This window comes from Takifugu flavidus, chromosome 1 (assembly GCF_003711565.1).
Source record: "Takifugu flavidus isolate HTHZ2018 chromosome 1, ASM371156v2, whole genome shotgun sequence".
In the NCBI taxonomy this organism is placed as follows: Eukaryota; Metazoa; Chordata; class Actinopteri; order Tetraodontiformes; family Tetraodontidae; genus Takifugu; species Takifugu flavidus.
Genome location: NC_079520.1, coordinates 25,623,141 through 25,644,899, shown reverse-complemented (window position 1 = coordinate 25,644,899; position 21,759 = coordinate 25,623,141). Strand labels below are relative to the sequence as shown.

The following is a 21,759-nucleotide window of genomic DNA, read 5'->3' as shown; positions in this document are numbered from 1 at the left end:
CAGGATCTGGATAACAAGTTCCGGTTCTTTCTTGACCCGTCTTTGGGTCACAATCACAAAATCTGCCCGCTTAACCCTGGCCACCGGTGACCAGGATCACCGCAGAAACACTGCGTGGCAGAAAACGCCATTTCAGTTAACATTTATTTATTAAAAGGCTCATGAATGACACGTGTCCATTCAGACATGCAGAGGAAAATACAGCACACAGCTAAAACCTCCCAAAGCCGTTTGTTAAAAAGGATTGCATAAGGGAAAGAAAGGTTGTAAGTTTTCCCAGAAACAGTGCACTTTGACCACCACCAGGAAAATACAATAAAACGGATCCCATTTGAAACACGGAACACCTCGAGGCTCCAGTTGCCAGAGTCCAATCCGGTTTTTCCCATGTGAACGCGTACACGTGAAAGAGTGAAAGCGGTAAGATACCTGGACAGCTACATATCATGACCACGCGACACGTCTTCATTGCACTCAGGAAAAGAAACATGATCATGTAGAATAAGCATATATGGAGAACCACCATAAACGCCATCCTTCCCACACCTCCAGCCAGTCTTAGCTGGTCTGTCTTGGAGGATCAGGGCTACATCTGTGCAAACATAGTGAAGTCTCAATAAAGTTTTCACATTTCAAAGAGCATCGACGCACTCCTAGACCATGACTTCCGTTTCCTTATCTTGCCATATGGTCTGCTGCTCACACTTGGCTCCGCCTTCTGCAATTCATCAATAGGTGAAAACAAACAAGCAGAGCTGAAGAACGCCGCCCAGCATCTGCTAGGTCTGGACAGAACTGAATTCTGGCTGGATTTCGCAGTTAACGCTTAAAAAAAAAACAAGCTGAAACCATCTCAGAAATAAACCATGCGGTACCACTCGCTGACGAGCAGATCCCCCTGTGAGATCTTTCCTTCGGTAGATAAAATAAGACCTGATCACATGATAAAATCCGATAAAGTCGCGGCAAACACTGCTGGACCGGAGGCAGGTATGAGCAGTAAACCCTGCCGGTGTTACCTGAAAAAAAAACAACCCCAAACTCGTACAATTATTGGCTTGCTGATAGATATCAAATCAACAACACACCTGCATGTGCAGCAGTTAAATACAAAAACACAGCTACGAGGTTTCTATAACACACATACACCCATCAAGCAGGCTATAGTAGAGTCAATAAAACACATCAGGGTGGCAAAAAGTGGCACCGTAGTGAGACAGAGGCCACTCCAAAACATACATTCAAACAGAAATAATGATCAATAATCCAAAGTCCTCCCTTGAACAAGGCCCCACTGACGCGCGCGCCTCCCTTCAGGGGCGCTGGGCCAGGCTAACGTCTGGTGAGGACAGTGTGCTACATGTACTGGTGTGCATAACAGCATTATCGGGTTATGTGTTCTGGCTCAAAGGTAATCCCTGCAGACAGGAAGGCGACGGGTCAGTGACGTCGTCCACCTGCCACACCTGGAAATGATCGGCCTCCTGAAGAACGTGCACGCAGAGAACAGTCCGGGGGGGACGAGCGTGAAGCTGCTGGTGTGAACAAGGAGAGCCGCCTCCTCCGCCATCAAACATCATCAGAAACCCACAGAACTGCGTGCTTGTGTGTCTCTGTGTGTGTGTGTGTGTGTGTGTGGGGTGCGGATTTGCTTTGGTACGATCGTGAATAGAGATCTGATCTGGTAGCATTTTTAAGAACCGTTTCACCGACACAGAAAACATGAAACAATGATCAAACGCCCTTATTGTAGCGCCTCCACCAAAGAGAAGAGATAATAAAGCATAAATATGTAGGACATCTCTCTGTATCCGTCTTTCTACTGTCTCCCCGTGAAGATAAAGAGTAGAAAGAGCAGTTTGTTTTAATGTTGTTCAGAAAACAAAGAGCACCTGTGATTGAGGGAGGCACAAAGGCCCCTCAGACCCAGAGGGAGGGGCCACACAGTTCGTCCCCCAGACCTCAAGACGCTCTTGGAGCATCAAAACCCAAACCGGGCACGGTCAACAATCCACAGTCCCGGTCCTGGAGTCCCACGTTCATAGCTGGTGCACGATACTGTCGGCGTGGTTAATGGACACGGGGCCATCTTGACGGAGGCGGCGCCACTGGAATGTTGTGCTGAGCGTTCCGACCTCGACTTCCTCGTTCTCCTGCTCCTTGGCAAATTCCATAAACACCTGCAGGACGCAGAGGCGGGATTAGCCTGTTCATTCCAAATGAATTGATGGAAGAGCGAGCGGCGATCGCTTCACCTACCTGCTCCAAGGTCGACTGGGAGAAGTTGTACTCTTCAAAGTTAAACGTCTGTTTAGCTGAAGGCAAAAAAAAGATAAAGGTTTATTTCTAAAACAGCGATATTCTTTCAACCCACCTCTGCAGGACCTCTGGCTCCACCCCTCACACCCCTGCAGGTATGTTCAACTCACCTTTCTCCAGCTCAGAGAAAGACTTGGCCAGTGATTCGATGTCCTCCATTGGGATCTTGTAGACCAGTAAGGTCGCGAAACTGCAAACATCACCAGTTGCATGTTCACATTGTTCCACTAAATTATGGTAAAATCATATTAGCAGGACAAAAAAAAGGACACTGATGTCTATATCTAAAGCTATCAGGTGTTTTTAATGCGGCTTCATTTCCTGTAAGTTTGTATTTTCTATGAGGACGTTAGAAACCATCTTAAGAGGCAACGGGACCTGACGGTTTTGCTGCTGCAGACAAAATCCCGGGAACGCTCAGCTCGGTCTCACCTCTCCTGCCGCGAAGCGTGAGGGAAGATTCGCAGGATCTCTTTGTGCAGCAGCTCCGTCTGCTGCAGCCCCGTCAGCTCCTCTCGCAGTTTCACCTCCAAACTGTAGCCTCGACCGTATTTCCCTTTCAAGTGCTGGATGGTGCCGATGCACCTGGCGGATAGAGAAGAGAGCGTGAACATCGGGATCCGACGCCCGCCGAGACGAGCCAGCGCCCGGGGGGACCCACCTCAGCTGGCCCGACACCATGATGGCCACGCGGTCGCACACGGCCTCCGCCTCCTCCATGTAGTGCGTTGTTAGGATGGCGCCGCGCTGCTGATTCTTGAACGCAGCACGTATCGCCCTCCTACACAAAGGTGGTTTATTTCGTTTCTACAGGGAAGCCGAGGGTGTGTTGGCGTGTTTGTGTGGACGACGTCACCTCAGATGTTGGGGTGTGATGAGGACATTCTTACCACATGCGATGTTTTGATTTGGGGTCCATCCCTGATGATGGCTCATCCAGCAAAACCACCTGAGGATTCCCAATCATACTCAAGGCAAAACACAACTGTAAATAAAAAAACACAACCCCAAGACAACATTAAAGCCCAGCTGAGTGGCCATTATTTATGAATGGAAGTAATATTTCACTCGGGGAAGGTGACAAATGTTGGACAGGGACCTGAACTCCTGACCCAGGGGCACTGGTGATAAACTTAACATTGACTTGGAAATGTGCTGCAACTCCCAAAACTTGGAAACTTGTTTTGACTGTTGATGTTCGGTGGAGGGTGTTGAGGCCTGGCTCATGAGGAAGAGCGTGTAAGCATGTTCTCACCTTCCTCTTCAGTCCTGGCGACAGGGTCTTGGCTTGTTTATTCAAGTGGTCCTTGAGCTCCAGAGCATTCACCACACTGACAACAGACAACAATCGGGACCTTTAACACCTGATCGAGATTTTTTTAAGAGTTCCATTTCAAAGATAGACTCACCGCGAGATGATACCTGGTACATCTGGTCCTCGCAGACCTTTGATGGCAGCATAGATCTCCAGGTGCTCCTGCAGAGTGACCCTGGGCCACAGTGGGTTCACCTGTGGACAGTAGCCTACGTGCTCCAGAGGACAGTCTGTGTGGTGAGATTCTGTGCTGTAATCTCCCATCAGCACCTGCACAAAAAGATCCGACATCACTTTAACGACGGAACAGGTGTCACTTTTTCCACTGTTTGGTTGGGTTTCACGGGCAACCGTACCTGACCTGCTGTCGGGTCAGTGTCACCTGACAGCATGTGCATCACAGAGCTCTTCCCTGCTCCGTTGGGGCCCAGCAGTCCAAGAACTTCACCTGGAGACAGAAAGCTTTGTTTAAGCCTGCTGCAGACCCCGCCTCCCCCTGAGCAAATCAAGAATACCTTTCTGGACGCAGAAAGAAATGTTCTTCGCGGTCACTTTCCTGGTCTTGTTGAGAGAGAAGCCTTCTCTTTTGCCTTTGTGCTCCTTCCTCAGGTTGCTCACCACCACCACTGGCTTCTGAACATTACAGAGATGTGGACTTCTTACATTTACATACGAGGTTCCGTGTGCAGTGAAAAACAGCGACTCACCTCCTCACAAGAGCGGCAGCTGAGCGCCTCCTTCACGCGAGCCTTCTCCATCTGAACGTCCTCGTCCTCGTCCAGACCTTCCTCTGGGTTTTTCTCCACTTTGACTTTAGACTTGGTGGAGATCCTGTAAAAACATCCGTCATGGTTGCCTCGAATACAGCGACTGTTATAGTTATTTATGCTATCAATCGGACCCGTTTCCAGATGGATCTGAAGTCTAACCTGCAAAACTGATCGTGTTTCATCGTCCTCCCTCCATAGCGGATCTCCAACCAGCGAAGCAGGAAGAGCAGCAGGATACACTGAAGATAGGGCTGAAGACAGAAACACACTGGATGTTAGCAGAATGCAAGCATTTGCACGTTTGAGTGAATATAATCAGAGTCGGTACGTACAGCCACAATTGCAATGACCAAGTTCTTCCACAAAAGGCTTTCTTCATACATAGAGGAAGGGAAGGTTGCCTGTGGAACCAATTATCCATGGTAAGAATTTCCCAACATGCTTTGTGTTTAAGAACTATAACAGGAAGTGGGCAGCGCATCAGGGAATTGTGTAACCCGTTAAAATCTCACCTTTGTGATGCAGTTGAGGCAGCCCATCAGTGGATACAGAGGGTTGAATAAACACAGAATGTTGTCCAAGTTTCTGGCCAGTTCCAGATTATCATTGGCAAAGAACTGAACCAGCGTGGCCGAGACCACACACACCTGAAATATAAAACCACATTTGTTCTCCAACTCAGCATCCAAGCCCTGCTGGTTCCAATGCAACTTCATGCGCATCCGGACTCACCATCATTGAAATGACGGCAAAGAAATCTCTGTTGCTCTGGACTTGGGCAAAACCAAAGGAAACTACGTAGGTTAGCAGAATCATAGCTGGGCCAAAGCCAGTGATGCATAGGACCTGCGAGAGGAGGTGGAAGCAGGATTTTAACCAGAATGTCAACTCAACATGCTCCACCCAAGCACCACTGGAAAATTGAAGTCCTTAAGTTAAGTTAGAGGTTGAGGTTTGATCCTTAGAGGGAAGCAAACCAGAAACTTCAATAACTTGGTGTACGGATAAGTGACAGCAGTAACGGACCACGGCAGTGAGGTTACTAGAGGTGAGCATATCTTCGGTGTGCAGCGAGAAGAGCACGGCTGTCATGCAGGAGAGGATGAGGTAGCAGAAGGGGATGTCGACAGCTGCCTGGCCACACCAGTAAGCCGACGGTATCAGACCAGAGATGCGCAGAGTCGAGCGGCACTTAATCTTCAGAGAAATCAGAGCAACACGCATGTCAAAGGGAGCCGTGTGACAAAAAAACCAAAAAAAACACAACTCATCCTCCCGAGTCATCACCTCTCTGTCTTGCGTGTGGTCCATTGCAAAATACGCCGGCATTCCAGCTGCCAGCATTCCCAGTATGATGGCCTCTATGTACACCAGAGTGTAGGAAGTAGAATCTGGAATTTGCTAATGGGAAAAGACAGTTTGAACATGAGTCTCTTTAAACAACACTGGAGGTCAGGATCAGTCATGGGCGTCATCAGACTCACGTAATCAAACGGTTTGGTCCAGGTTCGGATTCGGCCGGTGCCGTTCAGCCCTCGTAGCAACACGTTGCTCAGTACGTTGACAGCCATTGGCAGGGAGTGAACCGTGGTGCTGTTGAAGGCAATGCTGTAGCTGAAGCCCTGTTATCCAACAGAGGAGAGGGCGTTAAAGAGTCAACCTCACTTCATCCCAATATAAATCTCTCAGCTGAAGGACTCGGAAACCCTCAAACAAATGGCTCTCCACTCAGAAACACTAGAACCGCATTAACCGTAGGCCGCTGGCCAACGGCAGCTTTCTCAAATACGAAGCATCAGAAAAAAGCAATATGCCCATTCAAGTGACCTTGTTGGATCCCGTCACATTGAAAGCAGCACTGTGGGGGGCAGCAGACATGTAGTCATTGTGTTTCATCATCTCCACTCGGATGTTCTGGGCCTCCAGGTTGTGGATGAAGTCGGAAATATCAGAGTCTGTTTACAAAAAAAAAAGAAAACGATCTGAGAGGAGGGGCAGCAGAAGACACAGCAACAGTCGTTTGTTGGAAAATGTCTGCCAGACTCACCTGAAGAGTTCTGAACCAGAAGGCTGGTCATATATTTCTGGGGCGCCTGGTTCCTTTTAAGGAGGTAAATGGGCAGAAACTGGCGGCCAGGAGAGTGAATCTGGATATTTCCCGTGACCAGTGAAAGTATCAGTACCGCCGCAACAAACATCATGAACAAGGCCAGGCTGCACGAGATTCACACAGGAAGACCCAGGTTGGATAGGGTTTCAAATCCATCAGGAATTACAACAGAGCCTGGAAAAATGGACGGATCAAGTCCAAAAAAGGGGTAAAAGTCCTCAGCACTCACGTGTAAAAAAGCGCCTTCCTCTCCCTTCGCATGTTGAGCATGTGCAACCAGGACATGGTGCTGAACTGCTGCCGCCACAGAGCCTGGCCCGACACGAAATCTGACTTGCCATCCGAGAACATCAGCAGCTTCTGGTCCGTGGCGTCCTCGGAGACGCTGTCGCAATCCTCTTCTGTTCGCTCCCGATTAAAGACGCTGTAGTCTAAAGACAGGCAGAAAAAAAAAAAGAGTGAGGGCGTTTTCGTGGCGTTGCGTGCCCCGTTGGCGTCGGCAACACACGCACCCGCTTGGTCTACTTCCGTTTCTGCCTCTAACCGGAGGAACACATCTTCAAGGGTTGTCATGGAAACCCCGTAGTTGGTAACTCCCAGATCAGGCTGACCGTCGAGTTCAGAGAACAGACCTATTAAAGACACATTCATGAGGATCCGCTCCTGGTTTAAGCCGTTTCACACAGAAATGTCCCAACATGCATCTGGCCAGTCTGTTTCCATTAGAAACAGGCTGTAAATGAGGGAGTTTTTTTTACCGACGACAAACAGCTGCGTAAAGCACCTTCTAAATTTTCATTATGAGACTGCTCCTCTCTCTCTCTCTCCTTAAGACAGTTTGATTTCTACCTGGGAACGTGTCCATGCTCTCAAACGGAAGCGTGAATGTCAACTCGGCCTCATGCTGCTGAGTCAGCTTTGCCTTGGCCACGTGACGCTTCACCAGTGAGGTGATCTTTTCAGTCTCACACCTGCCACTGATGGACATTCTGTAGAACATGCATCTCAAATATTAAAAAAAAGTACTTTTGCACAATTTCCAGAACCCATCAGAAGGTGGAGGTACTCACCTGAGATGATACCCGACGCCACACTTAATCTTGAGGTACATAGAAGAGCCAACACACTTCAGCTGTCCCTGGGAGATCACAGCTTTTCGATCTGTAGGAAGCAGCAGAAATAACATCAGGTCATTTTTTGGTTCCTCCACGTGTGAAAACGCGTTCAGAATCAAAAGTTGGTACCAGCGAGTATGTCGGCCTCGTCCATGTAGTGCGTGCTGAGGACAGTGACCCGGCCTGCTCTGCGGCTCTTCAGCAGAGACCATACCTGATGTCTGGAGCAGGGGTCCATGCCTGCCGTGGGCTCGTCCAAGAGCAGGATCTGAAAGAAGTCAGTCCCAAACCCACATAAGTCCTTTGGCTCTGAGACTGATTAGCAAAAAAACTGATGAGTGAAAGAAATAAAGTCAAAATTCCGGGCACCTTTGGATCTCCCAGAATAGCAATGCCGACAGAGAGTTTCCTCTTCTGGCCTCCACTCAGGTTCTTGGCTTGGGCCGTCATGATCTTCTCCAAGTCCAGATCCTTTAACACTTTTTCCACCTATCAAAAGAAGCCACATTAACCAGCTCAGTTCATTTCTACCTGACCAGAACCGGGAGTCCTGCACCGTTCCTCAGATGATGGCTTCACCTCAGCGTCTGTATCTGCTGCTGGAATCCCTTTAATGGCTGCAAACATCCTCAGATGTTCCTCCACAGTAAGCACATCAAAGATAATGTTGAACTGGGGGCAAATCCCCACGAGTTGTTTCATTTCTGAACCTTCTGCGATCTCTGCTACAGGGGAGCCATAGATGGTCGCCGTGCCATCAGATGGCGGGCAAATGCCACACAAGATGTTCAGGAGAGAAGATTTTCCAGCGCCGCTGTGTCCCAGCAGAGCGGTGATCTGCCCCTCGTAGATGTCAAACGTCAAACCTGAGGAAAGGGCGGACAGATTTCTGGCTGAAATCAGCATTCCGCAACATCCTGAAACCTGAACAGTGGTTATTTCTGGAGCAGCAGATAAGATTTGACATCAAATTGGAGGAAAAAAGAAAAGTGCTGGCGGTCACCTCTCAGAGCCTCCACCACGCCGTTCTTCTCTTTGTACACTTTGTGGATGTTGCTGATGCTGCCAGAAGAGAAAAAAAAACACACACATACGATATAGAAACAGCAGTTATAGAAACAACAAACAGAACTCGGGGGTTTGATTTAAAAAGAATTTTGTGAGCGCATGCTGAAATGATGTAATACTTTTACCAGATAGCTTCTTTTCCTCTAAACTCCGAGGAAACGGGCTCCACGGACTCGCCCCCCCTGGGAGTGCTGTGCATCTCCGTGTCATATGCCGAACTGACTTCCACATAATGTTTTTTACTTTTGGACCAATAGGACGGCTTCAGGAAGTACACCAAAGACCTCCTCATTCTGTACTCACCTGTGTGAACACCAAAGCAACATTAAAATAAAGAGCTCTAACTAATTCAGGGTAAAGGGTAACACTCGGAGGGAAAGGTGTGACCTTACCAGGTAGCACCTGGTCCAGGTAGATTGCCAGTAGTAAGTAGAGGATGCAGTCGACAAACAGCATAATAAGTGGAACATAGAGGGGGTGGGGGCCATTTTTCAAGGAGGAAAACACAGCACTGTCTCCCTGAGCCTCCAGGTAAACCACCTGTCATGTGGACAGACGTACACAGAATCGATCTGATCATGTTCATGGCACCGGCTATAAAGAGCTTTAAGGCCCTTCACAAAAAACAATTTAGATTGTCAAGGACGACAGAAAGTGGAGGTTATTTGGATTTCGGCAGCCGTGTCCCCGTTACCTGAGCGATCCCAATGGAGAAGGCGCTCGGGGAGAGCAGACACAGGAGCCAGACCAGCGGCTGAGGGAAGTCCTTCATCAGCACGGTGAAGAGCGACAGGCAGCCGAACACCACAGTCAGCATGGAGCCCACCGTGCTAGCAAACTTGGGCTTCTTAAACAACGGCGTCAGCATGAAGGAGAAAAAGATCTGTGGAATGAGACAGAAGAGCAAAAGCTGGCTCAGATTGTAATGCAATGAGTTAACATAACTGTAATGCACTTTGGTGTTGCCATGGTAATCCCAGGCTGCTACAGCTGATTATTCTGTCACCCCAGTTGTACTTACTGATGATATCCCATAGAGGAAGATGAGGGTGAAAATAACAAAGAAGTCACTGTTAGGGAACAGGGCGGTGCACGTGGCAATAACGGCCATCAGGATGGACATGATGGTCACCAGGCCAGCATACAGCAGGCCCCACGACAACCTGCGATACAGCATAAAAGCTTAAACCATACACATTATACACGGTTTCTTCCATATAAGAGGAGTCAAACCAAGGTCGCGCACTGGAGCAATCGGTGCCCCTCCGTTCTCACCAAAAGGCGGTGTCATAGAGCCCCATCATCGTCATGGTGTCTTTGAGCCGGTGCTCCTTCTCAGCGGCCACGTTGACAATCAGGAAGGTGACGAAAGGCGTGAAGGCCAGGACCAAGTAGATGGAAATGAGGGCATGGGGGAATTTCTGCACCTCCACAGAGCCTGGCTGACCCATCATGACCGCCTTCAGGTCCAGCTCGTTCCAAACCGAACGCTTCGTTTTCATCTGGGCGCCACAGACGAACCACATCCGGGGACCAAAACGGTAGGGAGGAGCACAAGCACATCAGATGGGAAAACATGGAGCGTCAAAAGAAATCCCACTCAAAAGAAATCCCGTCTCACCTGAATGATGGCTGCATCGATCACAGACTGGAGGCGGATGAAGCCAGAGTACCAATAATTAGCTGCTCTGCAGTTCACAGAGTTGGACAAACAGGTGGCTAAAACAGAGCAAAAAAAAAAAGGAACCCAGGTAGGTGATCATCTAGTTGACATGACGTGAATTTAGTTAAATCCAAAAGTTACCAAAAGACTCGGTGTAATCACTGGGCTGGGGAAGCTGGTCATACGGGAAGCGTAGCCTGTAAGACATGGCAGAAGGGTCCATGAACACAACCCCGACAAAGCTGGACGGCTCATACAGGCTGGCGTTCTCTAGGTCCTCCTCGGTGGCAAACATCTCCAGGCGATACTGCATGTCTGAGAAGGCAAAAGGAGAAAAACATAAAAAGCCCAAACTATTTAAAGGAAGGCTACTGTAGAATTGAGAGTTATTAAGTTGACTGACTCATCTCCTGAGCCACCTGCTCCATGATGGAGCTCGTGACGTTGGTTATCGGTGTGTAGCCCAGGCCCTTGAAGGAACGGTCTTCACGCTCCAGCTCCACGGTGCTGATGCCTCCATAATAGGAATGAGGATTCAGGTTGTTTATGGCTATCAGGAGCGCCAACAGTAGCAAAGGTAGGATTAGCTCCTGCAAGAACGGACACAAATTGCATCAGTTGCTACGGCTCTTGACTGGAGGACATTTTACTAACTTCCAGTGCCAAAAAACACACTTTACTGCTGAAAATTCCACTGGGGAGTTACTTTTGCCGAAAAATTAGCCGAGTAACAAAACAGGAAATTATTTATGGCGGAATGTTTTTCCTGGAGCCACTAAAACCCCAAATAAAACTGTCCACAACTGACGCAGCCTCTGACCTAAAGGCTTGTGAAAAATGCTGGAGCTACCTGAAGGCTCTGTTGCTTGGTCCTCCATTTTATAAGCAAATTCTTGTACAGGAGACTTTTGGTTTGGTACCAGACTCCAGCATCTCTTCTCTTCACCGGCTGCATATTTGCAGCATGCCTCATGTGGCTGATGTACAGATGGGAATTTGTCTCCTTTAATCCAGCCTCAGCTGCAATTGAAAAAGAATTAAGCACTTCCATCACAGTCAGTCACCATCATAGAGCAGAGGTGTCCAGATCCAGTCACAAGGGCCACGATTAGCCATTCGTGTCTAAACAGCTAGCAACAAATCTTCCTTTCTATTGTGAAACAGTATTATAAAACATTTGCAACAATGCGAGGGGATCTGTATATCAGGGGTGTCCAAAATCAGTCCTCAAGAACCACTGTCAAGCCAGGTTTTCTGTCCTTCCAGTAAATGCTTTCTCCAAGATTGCGTTGTCTACCTGGTAGGACAGAAAACCTGGCTTGACAGTGGTTCTTGAGGACTGATTTTGGACACCCCTGATATACAGATCCCCTCGCATTGTTGCAAATATTTTATAATACTGTTTCGCAATAGAAAGGAAGATTTGTTGCGAGCTGTTTAGACACGAATGGCTGTGTGTTGCTGTTTCCAGAGGACAGATGATCTACACAAGCTGCAACTGCCGTTTTAAGTTACGTCAAAGGTTCATTCCAACAGTGATTCACCATGAAAAGATGCAACAAAATACAAAATGTTAATTTTTAAATTTATATTTCAAATATGAGGTTTGTACTCACTTTGCGAGATGCTGTACACAACAGCCTAGAAATGTGTCAATTTAAATCTACACAAATGACATTTCTCTGTTTTTCAAACACAAATCTGGTCAAAGAATTGATGTTATTATTATTATTATTTGTATTTTCAGTAAATAAAAAAATAAAAATGCTGAATTTTATTTAGTTAATTTTCAGAAAATTACTAAACTGAGCTGACACAAGTAGGGAATCACTAATTGGTCTGAACAATTTCATTTTTGTATATCTCTCATTAAAATATATATTTTATTATATTTTACAGTAAAATATCAACAATAAAGTATGAGTGTACACAAGTCCTATTCACAGATTTACCAATATAGTAGGAGATATTTAACGATAAAGGACCATCTGTAAATTAAAACTAGGGTCTACTAAAATGTCGATTCATTACGCTAGAAATCTAAACTAAAAATCCCCTTTAGTGGTGAATATTGGGTGTTCACAACTGGAAAAACCAGTGTTTCTCATGAAATAACCCTTATTTATGATGACAGGCTAGCTCTGCAGGAACCGACGATGGATATTTCTGCGCTTCCCTCTGCCTTTTCGTGCCGACGCTGACTACAAATGAGGAAAGTAAGGCGAGGATTTGCAGAAATTTGCAGTTTTACGGTTAAAAACAGAGGGAAAATAAAAATGCGTGTCTGTCACCGCGCTGGTGGCAAAAAAACGACAGAGCGCACAAGCGGACAACAGGCTAACAAGCTACAGCAACACAGCCGATTGTGCACTGGGAACACCCGCAAAGGTGATGTGAGAAGCCGGCCTCTGAGGTACTCACGAATAAAACGCATTAAGACATGTCTTTCTCCTGCTCGTAGCCCGATAATCTTCTAATTGATCCCAAAGTGACTCATAAACGTCTGCCTTGTTTCTGTGTTGCTACTTCCTGCTGTCATTGGCAGCGCCCAGACAATTGTGAAGTCAACCAATCAGAGGCGGCTTCCGCGTAGAGTGACAAGCGAATGGACCAATCAGAATCCGCACACACAAAAATAAATTCCAGTGTAAAAAAAATAAAATAAAAAAAATAAATTATTATTGTGACTAAATTGCATATTAAATTAGGCATGTTTGAAACATATCTTACAACTTTCTGCCCCAGAAAAACAATTTTTGGAATATGGATTTACTTTAATACATAAATGGAAGAAATGTTTTCATACATTGCCATATTTGCAAAGACCTCTTTAGGAGCCCCACTGGCCTAACCCGTATGGTCATACTTTATTCAAATTCATATGAAATCAGAAAGAAAATATTGTTTGGGAAAACTGAATGCAGTTCCAGAAATGTGTAGTCTTGTGATTGATATAAAAATATTCTTTCCTTGAAGAGTTGAGCTATCTGATTTGTGCAACATCAACATGTGTAAATAAAACCTAAAGCAACAAGTGAAATGTGAAAGGTGCTACACAACATGTCTGTGTTGGTGTGCACTGTCGCGTCCTTGCAGTTGATTAAAGAGCAACAAATGTCTGTAAGAAGGTTCCTCTATGTCTCTGAATTGAAGAAAACGGTGAAGCGATGGGGGAAGAGGCAGCTGCTGGACAATACTGGTCCTCATCAAAAGATCTGGTCCCAACATTAACCTGATCTGCAACCTGCAGATGTGGGACAGGGAGACAACAGTATCTACAGGGAGAGGAAAAGGATTACAACACATTATTAAAGATGATTGCCAAATTTGCATTGTAGTTTTGTTAGCTGTGAACTGTCACATTACCAAAATGCGTCCATGGTTTCCAAGTCTGCTCCTCCCGCCTTCTATCCAGAATGGATTTTAAACTTTTGGGCAGAGTCGTCCAATTTACAAACTCAAGCAAGTAATTCAAAGCGTCACCGTCAGCGTGTTCAAGCCTGGAACATCAAACAGAGCATGAAATAACTTTAGATTACATTAATTATTAAACGATATTTAAAAAAAAGACTTACACGTGTGGTTGGAGAAGCAAAGAAGGTTGTAGTCCTGCCTTCAGAAGCACAGGAAGCCAGCAGGGGGCAAAGTGTACATGTTCCAACGCCACACACAGGAGCTCCCTCAGCTCCCGCAGCTCTAATACAATTTTCCCTTCATGCTGTAATACAGAGCTGCCCCTGGTTAAGGTTTCAGGTGGAGAGATCCATCTGTACTCAAGTATTAGCTGCAACAGGTCCGTTTGGTCTGTGGCCAGAGCATAAAGCCAGTCCTCCTCTTTCAGATGGGCCCCTGCAGCCACCAACAACCTCACTGACTCACTGAAAGATGAAAACCGGAAAAAATCCATTACCTGCATTCTTAGCGATGCCATTGGGAATGTTTAATGATGTCATATGCGCTGTCTTACAACCTGTATGGACCGTCTGATGTGTGAGACAAAGCCAAGGAAAGTGGTGAATGGAGTCCCAGGACGTGCGTGCAGTCCTGCGCATCCGGGCTGTAGCCTTCACTCAAGAGCGCCCGTACACTCCCGCTCTGATGCCTGTTGACGGCTACATATATCGGACTCACCATTCCATCGCCCTGGTCACACACACGGTCTGTAGCAGCTATCAGCCTTTTCAGAACACTGGAGATGGAAAAAAAATAACACAAAAACGTATTTGTAGATTTTAAAAAAAGATGGCGAAATGAGAATGTGAGCATCCTTTCAACAGCAAAAGTGACACCGGGATAAAAATCCCTGAAATTCAGACGCGTCTTATCAGTACCCAATGTGTCCAAACTCAGCAGCAGCATGAATGGCAAGTTGGGGCCAGTCACGGCTGCAGGCGACATTTGGATCTGCTCCGTGGTCCAGAAGGAATTCTACACAGTTCTGATGACCCTCTTGAGAGGCGATCAGCAGCGGCGTGGCCAGATCCGCCGCCTGCGTGTTTACACTGGCGCCTAAAAATGTGTGAATCAAATCAAACAATTAATTTTTGGATGAAGGAGAAGGTAGCTGGTGCGTGGGAAAAGAAGTGGAAACAATCTCTTAACACCAAATCACAACAGCAAAATACTAAATAGATAAAGAGGAATTACATATTCACCAGCATTGACCAGGATTTCCAGGCATTCCTGTTTTCCATACTGCGCAGCCAAAAACAGAGGGGAGATATTGTGGTCGTCTAGTGCCTCCAGGTTACACACCCCCACCAGAAGTTGCACAATTTCACTGTGACCCTTAAGACATGAAAAAAGTAAATGTTAAAAGCAGCAGATTTTTTCGAATGTTGAGTGAGCTCTTGTGATTTGAGTAGTTACTTCATAAACAGCTTGATGAAGGCAGGTCCAGCAGGAAGCAGTGTGTGTCCCGTTTACCTCTGCACCATGTCTGACCAGCAGCTCCACAATGTCCTTGTATCCACCGTGAACCGCTGTTGGGAAACAGTAGTAGGCAGATATGTAAATCTGGCAAAACCCGATTCCACCAAACTTGACAATGTGCAGAATCATACCTGCATACAAAGGGCAGGAAGAATCATTTGTCAGGTGGTTAAAGTCAGCCCGAGCTCTCAGCAGAAGCTGGACAACTGCCACGTGTCCGTGTTTTGCTGCCAGGTAACATGCAGATTCCCCTTCGTGTGTTAAAGAGTTTACAAAGATGCGGCAATGACGGGAAGAGCCTGTTGTCCAAAAAAAAAGTCTCAGTGTGAGATTCAGATTTGCAGTCGTCAGGGTAACACAGAAATGATTAATTGGAGTTGGGAATTTTTCTACAACGGATCTAGTCTCGAATTCACTGCAACCAAATTTTTCTGCTCTTTAAACAAATGAGGTACAATTATGAGTTGTCACCTGAAACAGTAGCCAAAATTTCCTTCACACACTCCTTGCTGCCAGCTGCTGCTGCCTCATGCAGCGCATTCCATCCGCGGTTGTCTCGACAGTCCACACTAAAACCTCTTCTAATCAGCCTCCTAACCTGCTTCCAGCAACCTGTGCGAGCTGCGGCAGCAACACTGGACACGGTGTCTCCGTAACATTCTGTAAAGTCCATACTCTGCGTTCAAAAAGAACGTCTATTGATAGAGTTCCTTACCTCCAAAATGCTAAAATTGACGCTAATTTCAATAAAACCATCACGAAACAAGGCTCTCATCTCACGTTAATATAGTTCAAACCCCAAACGTTTGTTTCGAATTGACGTTATTATTCCATTTTGAGAAAACCTTTTATCCTCACAAAAACGAAGCCAAAATGTCAAAAAACACATACACAAAAAGTGACGTCGAAATCGCGGGTCGCGGTTTGATGGCGTCACACCACAACATCCGGTCATGTGCTCCTAGAAGCGATGCACTGACTTTAGCTAATCCGGTCAGGAATAACCATTTTATCGTCACTGTACAGCTACTATCACGTTTATTTACAGCTTCTTAAATAGGTTTGGAGAGATGTCTAAATGAAGATTAAATGACGCGATGAAACGAGTTACCTAACGGTTTTTCCTAGACGGCTTTTTCAAAGAAAAGGTGAAGTCAATGTAATTAACATTAGCAAACTATGTTGTGTGTTTGCAGTTGATTTATCTTTCATGTGTTGTGGTTGAGGCGAAACTTTCCTTTGCTCACATCGAGCTGCTACATTTTCACATTTTTTTTAGTATTGCAAAGACAAAATAATAAGGAAAAGGGTAACATGGTCGATGCATACTCGCTTTCTTGGAATCCTTAATTGTGTCCAACCTAGTCTTTTTTTCTTTTTATTGTTCTGTCTTCTGTTTACAGCCACTGTGATCTCGGCACTATGGTGGACATTGCTGTGAAAAGCGGGTCTGCTTGGATTTGTCCCAGTCAGGGACCTAATCTGGCTGATATCCTGCTTTCTGTTCATGTCAGTGATGAAAACAGCAATGAACAGTTTATCCACTCAGAGGAAGATCAGACAAACAGGTAAAGAAAAAGGCTTTTAAAGAATTAACTGTGGTAATGCAATGTGTTCTTATTCTATGAAAATTCTATTTAGGAGTTACTGCTTGATTTTCATGCGTTTATTCGCCACAGAGGCAAATTCTGTCTCTATGTGTTACGAAGAGAAACCCAGTAGATGCATTTTCATGTATGCAATTACATTTTGGGTAAAGAACACTGTTTTCCCCGATAGTGTGAGCCCAGTACTGTTGGAGCGCACAGAGGAAGGTTCTACCTGCATCCTGGCCCTGTGTTGCAGCCCCTCTTCCAACGCCGCCATCAGTCGTTTGTTGGTCGTCAGTGAGGCTCGAAACATGGAGATCTATAACCAAACTGGAGAATACTGTGGGACAGCACGTGGGGAAAGAGTTACCTTTGTCCTGTCAGACATGTAAATACAGTCACAGTTTATGATTGTTGCACATGTGATTTTAAATGTCTAATATAGGGAGGTCTTTCACTTGCATCTGTGCAATCATTAACTGCCCATTTTATTCAGGATTTGTAGAGACTTCACTTTAGATTCCGTTATTTATTCTCGTAAGATATGTGATCGTTCTCTGAAGTGTTCTTGGTGAACTGAAGCTCCGTAGCGTGAGATGACATGAATCTTTGGATTTATTTCATACGGAAAGGATGAGGCCGCATCTAAGTGAAGGATTTTCCTCCTCTCTGCTCTTTATCACAGCTCAGACAGAGGACCTTTTTACAAGAAACAGCTGATTCTCGACCAACCGTCCCCCACCTGCGAGGTCAAGGTGAGCAATAGTCCAAACATGAAGCTTTTTATTTGAATCATGATTGTTGCACATATTTTAGTCGAACTGTCTGTTTCTGTTGTAGTTGTTGTCTCTGGCTGGTAGAAACAGTGTTTTGGTGTGTCGAGTCATTGTGGGGCTACAGCAGATTGGACCCTGCCCAGCTCTTGGTCCCGGCATCGACATGAAACAGGTCCAGAGTCTGGTGAATGAGATGGGAACCAGTCTTTCACCCGGAGCCCAGAATCTAATGGACATGGTACAGTTCCAGCAGCAGGTGAGAGTCGTTTTTATGGTCGTTTTCCATAACGTGCTGATAATAAGGTTTCAGTGTGTCATTGGAGGCAGCATTTGGTTTCTGTTCATTTCAGCCTACAATGAGAAGCGTTTGTGATATTTAACACAGAAACTGTTGTTTCCTTGCTGTGTTATAAGAAGTAGGAGTTCCCGCTCTGCAGAACAGAAACGTCTTTTATATAAAGAACAACAGCATTTAGTGTTTGTCTTCTGTTCTGGAATTTCTGCAAAACAGCAAAATAAATATCAGACATCCACTTAAAACTTATCACTTTTAAATTTAAAACTTTACTGCGGAAACTGGCACGACAACACCCCCATTTGAAGTGTTTGTTTTTCTGCAGAACCAGACCGGCTCTCTGGGTGGCTTCCTGCCTCTCCTGATGGGTGGTGGAGTTTTGTCTGGCCCGGCTCAAAAAGACAGGATTTCCCCTGAAGCCTTCCACCCTCAGCCTCAGCCTGAACACTCCAGGGTATTCAGTGTTGTATGGTGATTCAGAAATTCTCCTGAATAATCACAGTGGGGCTAAATTGTATGTATTCAGTCAAATAACGCTAAGAAGGAGTCAAGTCTAAATCATCTGGAGAACATTTGTTGTAGTCCAAAAAGCCAGTATACTGTACTGTAAAAGACTGGTCATCCTTTTACCTTCAATAATGGGGTCAAATGGTTTTAGAGAGCCTTGTTTTCTGTCACCAGGCTGCAGCAGTTTCCATCACAGCCCCAGACGAGACTGGACCCACTCAGAACGGAGAGGTTTCGGTTGGCTCTTCTGACCCGCTGAGCCACCTGATCAACCCTGAGAAAAAGAGTAGGAGCGCAGTATTTTCACCTCTCTCACATCAGGGCTTTTCACCTCATCATAAATGATAATATATGTAGTGTTTGAACACGCCAGCATGTGTCCATCTCACAGTTTGTTGGGATTTTCCAGCCAACAGTCAGAGCAGGTATCCAGTCAGCCCCGCCCAGATATCGGAGATGATGTCACACTTGCTCAAACAGCAGGGGTGCCAACAGACGCTGGCCGCCGCGGGCGAACTCTTGCCCGCGCTGAAGAGCGTCTGCGGTCAGGTGTCAAAGTTGAGACTTGACAACGGCGCCGTGGAAACGGAGACACGAATGACCAACGGTACATGGTGAGTCCATTCTCTTGTGTTCCGGCACCATTTGTGAGGTAACCGATATGACGCTTGTAACAAAGTATCACCATTAACCCACAGGTGATAATCCACATAGATTATTTTTCTGGTGTTTAGAGCAGGGAGACGAGAAAAACAAACAATTTTACAGCATTACGGTGATCCAAGGGGGCGGTGGTAGCTCTGTCTGTTGGCAACTGGGCCCCAGTAGAGACTAAACAATGTAGGTGTTCTGGTAGTAGGGGAAGGTGAAGGAACACCCCTGAGGAACCCCTGAGCAAGGTAGCGAGCCTACAGATGCTCATATAGGGCCCTGTGATGTACTGATGGCCCATCCAGGAGAGGACCTGCCTTCATCCATTGTGTCCCCTCCCCGTGACCCCGAGGGGGACAAAGAGGTTAAGAAGACGGGACGAGACGGTGATCCAAAATTACTTTCACTGCACAAAGTACGTATCCAGACTTTGCTCTGGAAGGCCAAAGAAGGGAGATTTTATTGATCTTCGATGCGCTGTGCTGCTAATGAATCCCCAAGACTTTTACAAGCAACGATAATTATTGCAGCGTTCCTCGCGAGCTGCTGCTGCGCCGTACGTTTGGATAAATGGTGGTCTTTGTTAGTGCACGGCAGCAGAGGTGGGGTGGGGGGGGGGTTCAGCTGAGTCTGACAGATCCACACCGAGGAGACGGCAGCCGCGTGACCGCGCCCCACAATATCGTCCTTGTCATTTTAACAGAGGTGGAAACATTCTACCAGTCACAAAACCTCTAAGGAAAAGGTAACCAGCATATTTGTCCTTCGTTGCTTTTAAAGATCTAAACAGTTTACAGTCTGTCCTGTTTTTACTTGTAAAGGTTTCAAAAAGGCTTTTTTTGGTTTCAGTCTTAACTGTCAAATTTTAGTTTTTGGCTGCGTCAGAAACGGAGGGTCCCGCTAACCGAAAGGATGAGTGAGTGCACAGAAAATGCTGGATGTGCTAAAAGAAAGTGGAAAAAGGAAAAAGAGGGGAAAGCAGAGATGTTAGAAATACCAACTTGGTGGTTCAGCTGAAACGAGCCCAGTCAGCTGTTTCCATGCTGATGTGCCAGGCACAGCAGGACTGGAGGTGACTGTCAGTGCTTCTTTATGGTCTTTTCTTCTTCGTTTAAAGCCTAAAACAGACAGAATTAAGAGACCTGGAAGACCAGCTTCTGCGTGGGCACCGTGTTGGTTGATTAGGCACAAGTTTTGGCTCTTCAGCAGCGCGGAAATCGTCCTTTTAGATCTTGTTGAGGTTGAATTACTGACATTTATTTAAACCCCCGTTGCTCGAAAAATGCCCAGAATTTCTGATGTTGCCACATTGTTGCCCCTGTCTGCAGGGAATTGGACTCCACGATGGAGCGTCGCCTGGAGGAGATGGAGAGGAGACTGAAGGAGCACGTGGACCGTCGCCTCGATGCTCTGGAACAGAAGCTGGAGAGAACCCTGCTGAGAGTTCTGCCACAGTTTGTCCTCAACCAGGGATCCATGAGCAGCACAGTGGGAGAATCAGCCCCCAATGATGCTCCAGGGGAGACCACCCTGACCGTAGCCATGCAGTGAGTTCAGCATTAGACCTAATCCCCAGGTTCTGGCGTGACCTGGAGGCCTTTTCTGTCTGTGGTTCTTCTCAGACTGACACATAATCATGAAGCGGTCCTCACAAAGATAGAACTTCTGTTAACGGTTTGTCTCTAACCTATAAAAACACGTCCTGGAATCATGATCCAACATCTGTTATTGTCATCAGTTTATTAAAATCTATTCAGATTATTGAAAACTAACATCAGACACCAACAGAAGAATGAAATGTCTTCGTCACTAGCTGCTTGTCCTCACTGTGTGCACTGGAAACGCACTGATATTTTTACAGGTTTTTGACGAGCTCTGTTTTATATGCCATAAATTCTCCTGTAATAGTGATGTCACGTGGTATCATTTTTAAAAATGTAACATTAACCTGATTAATGTAAACTCTAAAGATAACTGTGATGTTAATGGTTTTAAGAACTGACTACATTAAATTTATATTTATACAACTACACGCGGTCATGCTGTGTGTGTGTGTGTGTGTGTGTGTGAGTGGGAGAGAGTAGTGTTCATGAGCTTTGGAAGAAAGTACTGGGCCGGCAGGAAACTGAAAAACCTGTTGACTTTGGTCGTGTCGCTGACACAGACAGAAAACAGGAAATTAGACCTGAAGACGGCGAAAGGAGCTGTGTTTTCTATAAAAATGAGCTGAAGGGCATTAAAGCTAGACAAGCCACGGCAGCAATCCGGTTTCTTTGTGTCCTAGTTTTGGAGTAGGACTGAGTCACGCAACGCTTAGAACTGTCAATTATACAAATTGCGGAGCCGTTCTGTGATGGATCACAATGGAAAACAGTCCAGAGTTTCCCGAAAGGTGAAAACATGGCCAATGACTCCTGCCAGTCCTTCCAGTAACAATGACTCATTAGCGGGTAAGAAATGAACCGCTGAAGTGGATGGAAGTTTTACTGTGAACCACAGCAGTGGAAGACATCTGACGGAATCTGCCGGGAGATCCTGCAGCCAACCAGCTGCCGGCCGACAGCCTCTGCCTCTAAAGTGCAATGGAGCGTCTGAGCCCTCAGTGATGAAAAGGTGTGTTTGAATAGGCCCGAAGACAACATGCCGAGT

The 21,759-nt window shown here is 46.2% G+C and overlaps 3 protein-coding genes across 5 annotated transcripts; 1 reads left to right on the top strand and 2 right to left on the bottom strand.

Moving 5' to 3' along the window:
* Window positions 1-130: 130 nt before the first annotated feature.
* abca5 (ATP-binding cassette, sub-family A (ABC1), member 5) lies at window positions 131-12,930 on the bottom strand. 2 transcript variants are annotated; one of them, XM_057047577.1, is made up of 38 exons: window positions 12,782-12,930; window positions 11,211-11,380; window positions 10,764-10,950; window positions 10,502-10,675; window positions 10,319-10,416; window positions 9,973-10,199; window positions 9,719-9,860; window positions 9,392-9,580; window positions 9,090-9,237; window positions 8,823-9,000; window positions 8,633-8,691; window positions 8,209-8,495; window positions 7,999-8,118; window positions 7,759-7,897; window positions 7,585-7,675; window positions 7,364-7,503; window positions 7,027-7,146; window positions 6,744-6,945; window positions 6,452-6,618; window positions 6,232-6,359; window positions 5,889-6,026; window positions 5,692-5,805; window positions 5,431-5,601; window positions 5,137-5,250; window positions 4,917-5,051; window positions 4,737-4,805; window positions 4,564-4,655; window positions 4,342-4,465; window positions 4,150-4,267; window positions 3,991-4,082; window positions 3,729-3,904; window positions 3,575-3,650; window positions 3,210-3,304; window positions 2,981-3,100; window positions 2,752-2,904; window positions 2,430-2,509; window positions 2,260-2,315; window positions 131-2,180 (listed from the first exon to the last, which is right to left on the bottom strand). In XM_057047577.1, the coding sequence occupies exons 1-38, from the start codon at window positions 12,792-12,794 to the stop codon at window positions 2,040-2,042; spliced, it is 5,043 nt and encodes a 1,680-aa protein (XP_056903557.1). In that variant the 5' UTR covers window positions 12,795-12,930; the 3' UTR covers window positions 131-2,039. The 2 variants fall into 2 exon arrangements, with proteins under 2 accessions (XP_056903557.1, XP_056911569.1); XM_057055589.1 differs by having other exon boundaries at window positions 4,150-4,264.
* Window positions 12,931-13,113: 183 nt separating this feature from the next.
* asb3 (ankyrin repeat and SOCS box containing 3) lies at window positions 13,114-16,222 on the bottom strand. Of its 2 annotated transcripts, none has more exons than XM_057037085.1 (9): window positions 15,764-16,222; window positions 15,424-15,591; window positions 15,230-15,342; window positions 15,016-15,148; window positions 14,692-14,869; window positions 14,328-14,549; window positions 13,936-14,238; window positions 13,727-13,860; window positions 13,114-13,635 (listed from the first exon to the last, which is right to left on the bottom strand). In XM_057037085.1, the coding sequence occupies exons 1-9, from the start codon at window positions 15,963-15,965 to the stop codon at window positions 13,412-13,414; spliced, it is 1,677 nt and encodes a 558-aa protein (XP_056893065.1). In that variant the 5' UTR covers window positions 15,966-16,222; the 3' UTR covers window positions 13,114-13,411. The 2 variants fall into 2 exon arrangements, with proteins under 2 accessions (XP_056893065.1, XP_056893909.1); XM_057037929.1 differs by having other exon boundaries at window positions 14,331-14,549; window positions 15,764-16,221.
* Window positions 16,223-16,226: 4 nt separating this feature from the next.
* Window positions 16,227-21,140, top strand: c1h10orf88 (chromosome 1 C10orf88 homolog). The gene is made up of 9 exons (XM_057043616.1): window positions 16,227-16,440; window positions 16,696-16,860; window positions 17,072-17,269; window positions 17,567-17,636; window positions 17,722-17,913; window positions 18,278-18,406; window positions 18,634-18,745; window positions 18,869-19,073; window positions 20,439-21,140. Exons 2-9 carry the CDS (start codon window positions 16,715-16,717, stop codon window positions 20,659-20,661), a joined length of 1,275 nt encoding a protein of 424 aa, XP_056899596.1. The 5' UTR covers window positions 16,227-16,440; window positions 16,696-16,714; the 3' UTR covers window positions 20,662-21,140.
* The last annotated feature ends 619 nt before the right edge of the window (window positions 21,141-21,759 follow it).

Bases quoted from the DNA above. Each gene is read 5' to 3' on its own strand.
- abca5 (XM_057047577.1), bottom strand. The intron at 9,581-9,718 runs GTAAGTACAACT...CTCATTCCACAG, and splicing joins TCCTCTATGGGATATCATCA to ATCTTTTTCTCCTTCATGCT. The intron at 5,251-5,430 runs GTCCGTTACTGC...CTCCTCTCGCAG, and splicing joins CTAGTAACCTCACTGCCGTG to GTCCTATGCATCACTGGCTT.
- asb3 (XM_057037085.1), bottom strand. From the start codon at position 15,965: ATGGACTTTACAGAATGTTACGGAGACACCGTGTCCAGTGTTGCTGCC. The intron at 15,343-15,423 runs GTATGATTCTGC...GTTTCCCAACAG, and splicing joins TTCCTGCCCTTTGTATGCAG to CGGTTCACGGTGGATACAAG. The intron at 13,861-13,935 runs GTAAGTCTTTTT...TTGATGTTCCAG, and splicing joins TTGCTTCTCCAACCACACGT to GCTTGAACACGCTGACGGTG.
- c1h10orf88 (XM_057043616.1), top strand. From the start codon at position 16,715: ATGGTGGACATTGCTGTGAAAAGCGGGTCTGCTTGGATTTGTCCCAGT. The intron at 17,914-18,277 runs GTGAGAGTCGTT...GTTTTTCTGCAG, and splicing joins TGGTACAGTTCCAGCAGCAG to AACCAGACCGGCTCTCTGGG. The intron at 19,074-20,438 runs GTGAGTCCATTC...CCCTGTCTGCAG, and splicing joins CGAATGACCAACGGTACATG to GGAATTGGACTCCACGATGG.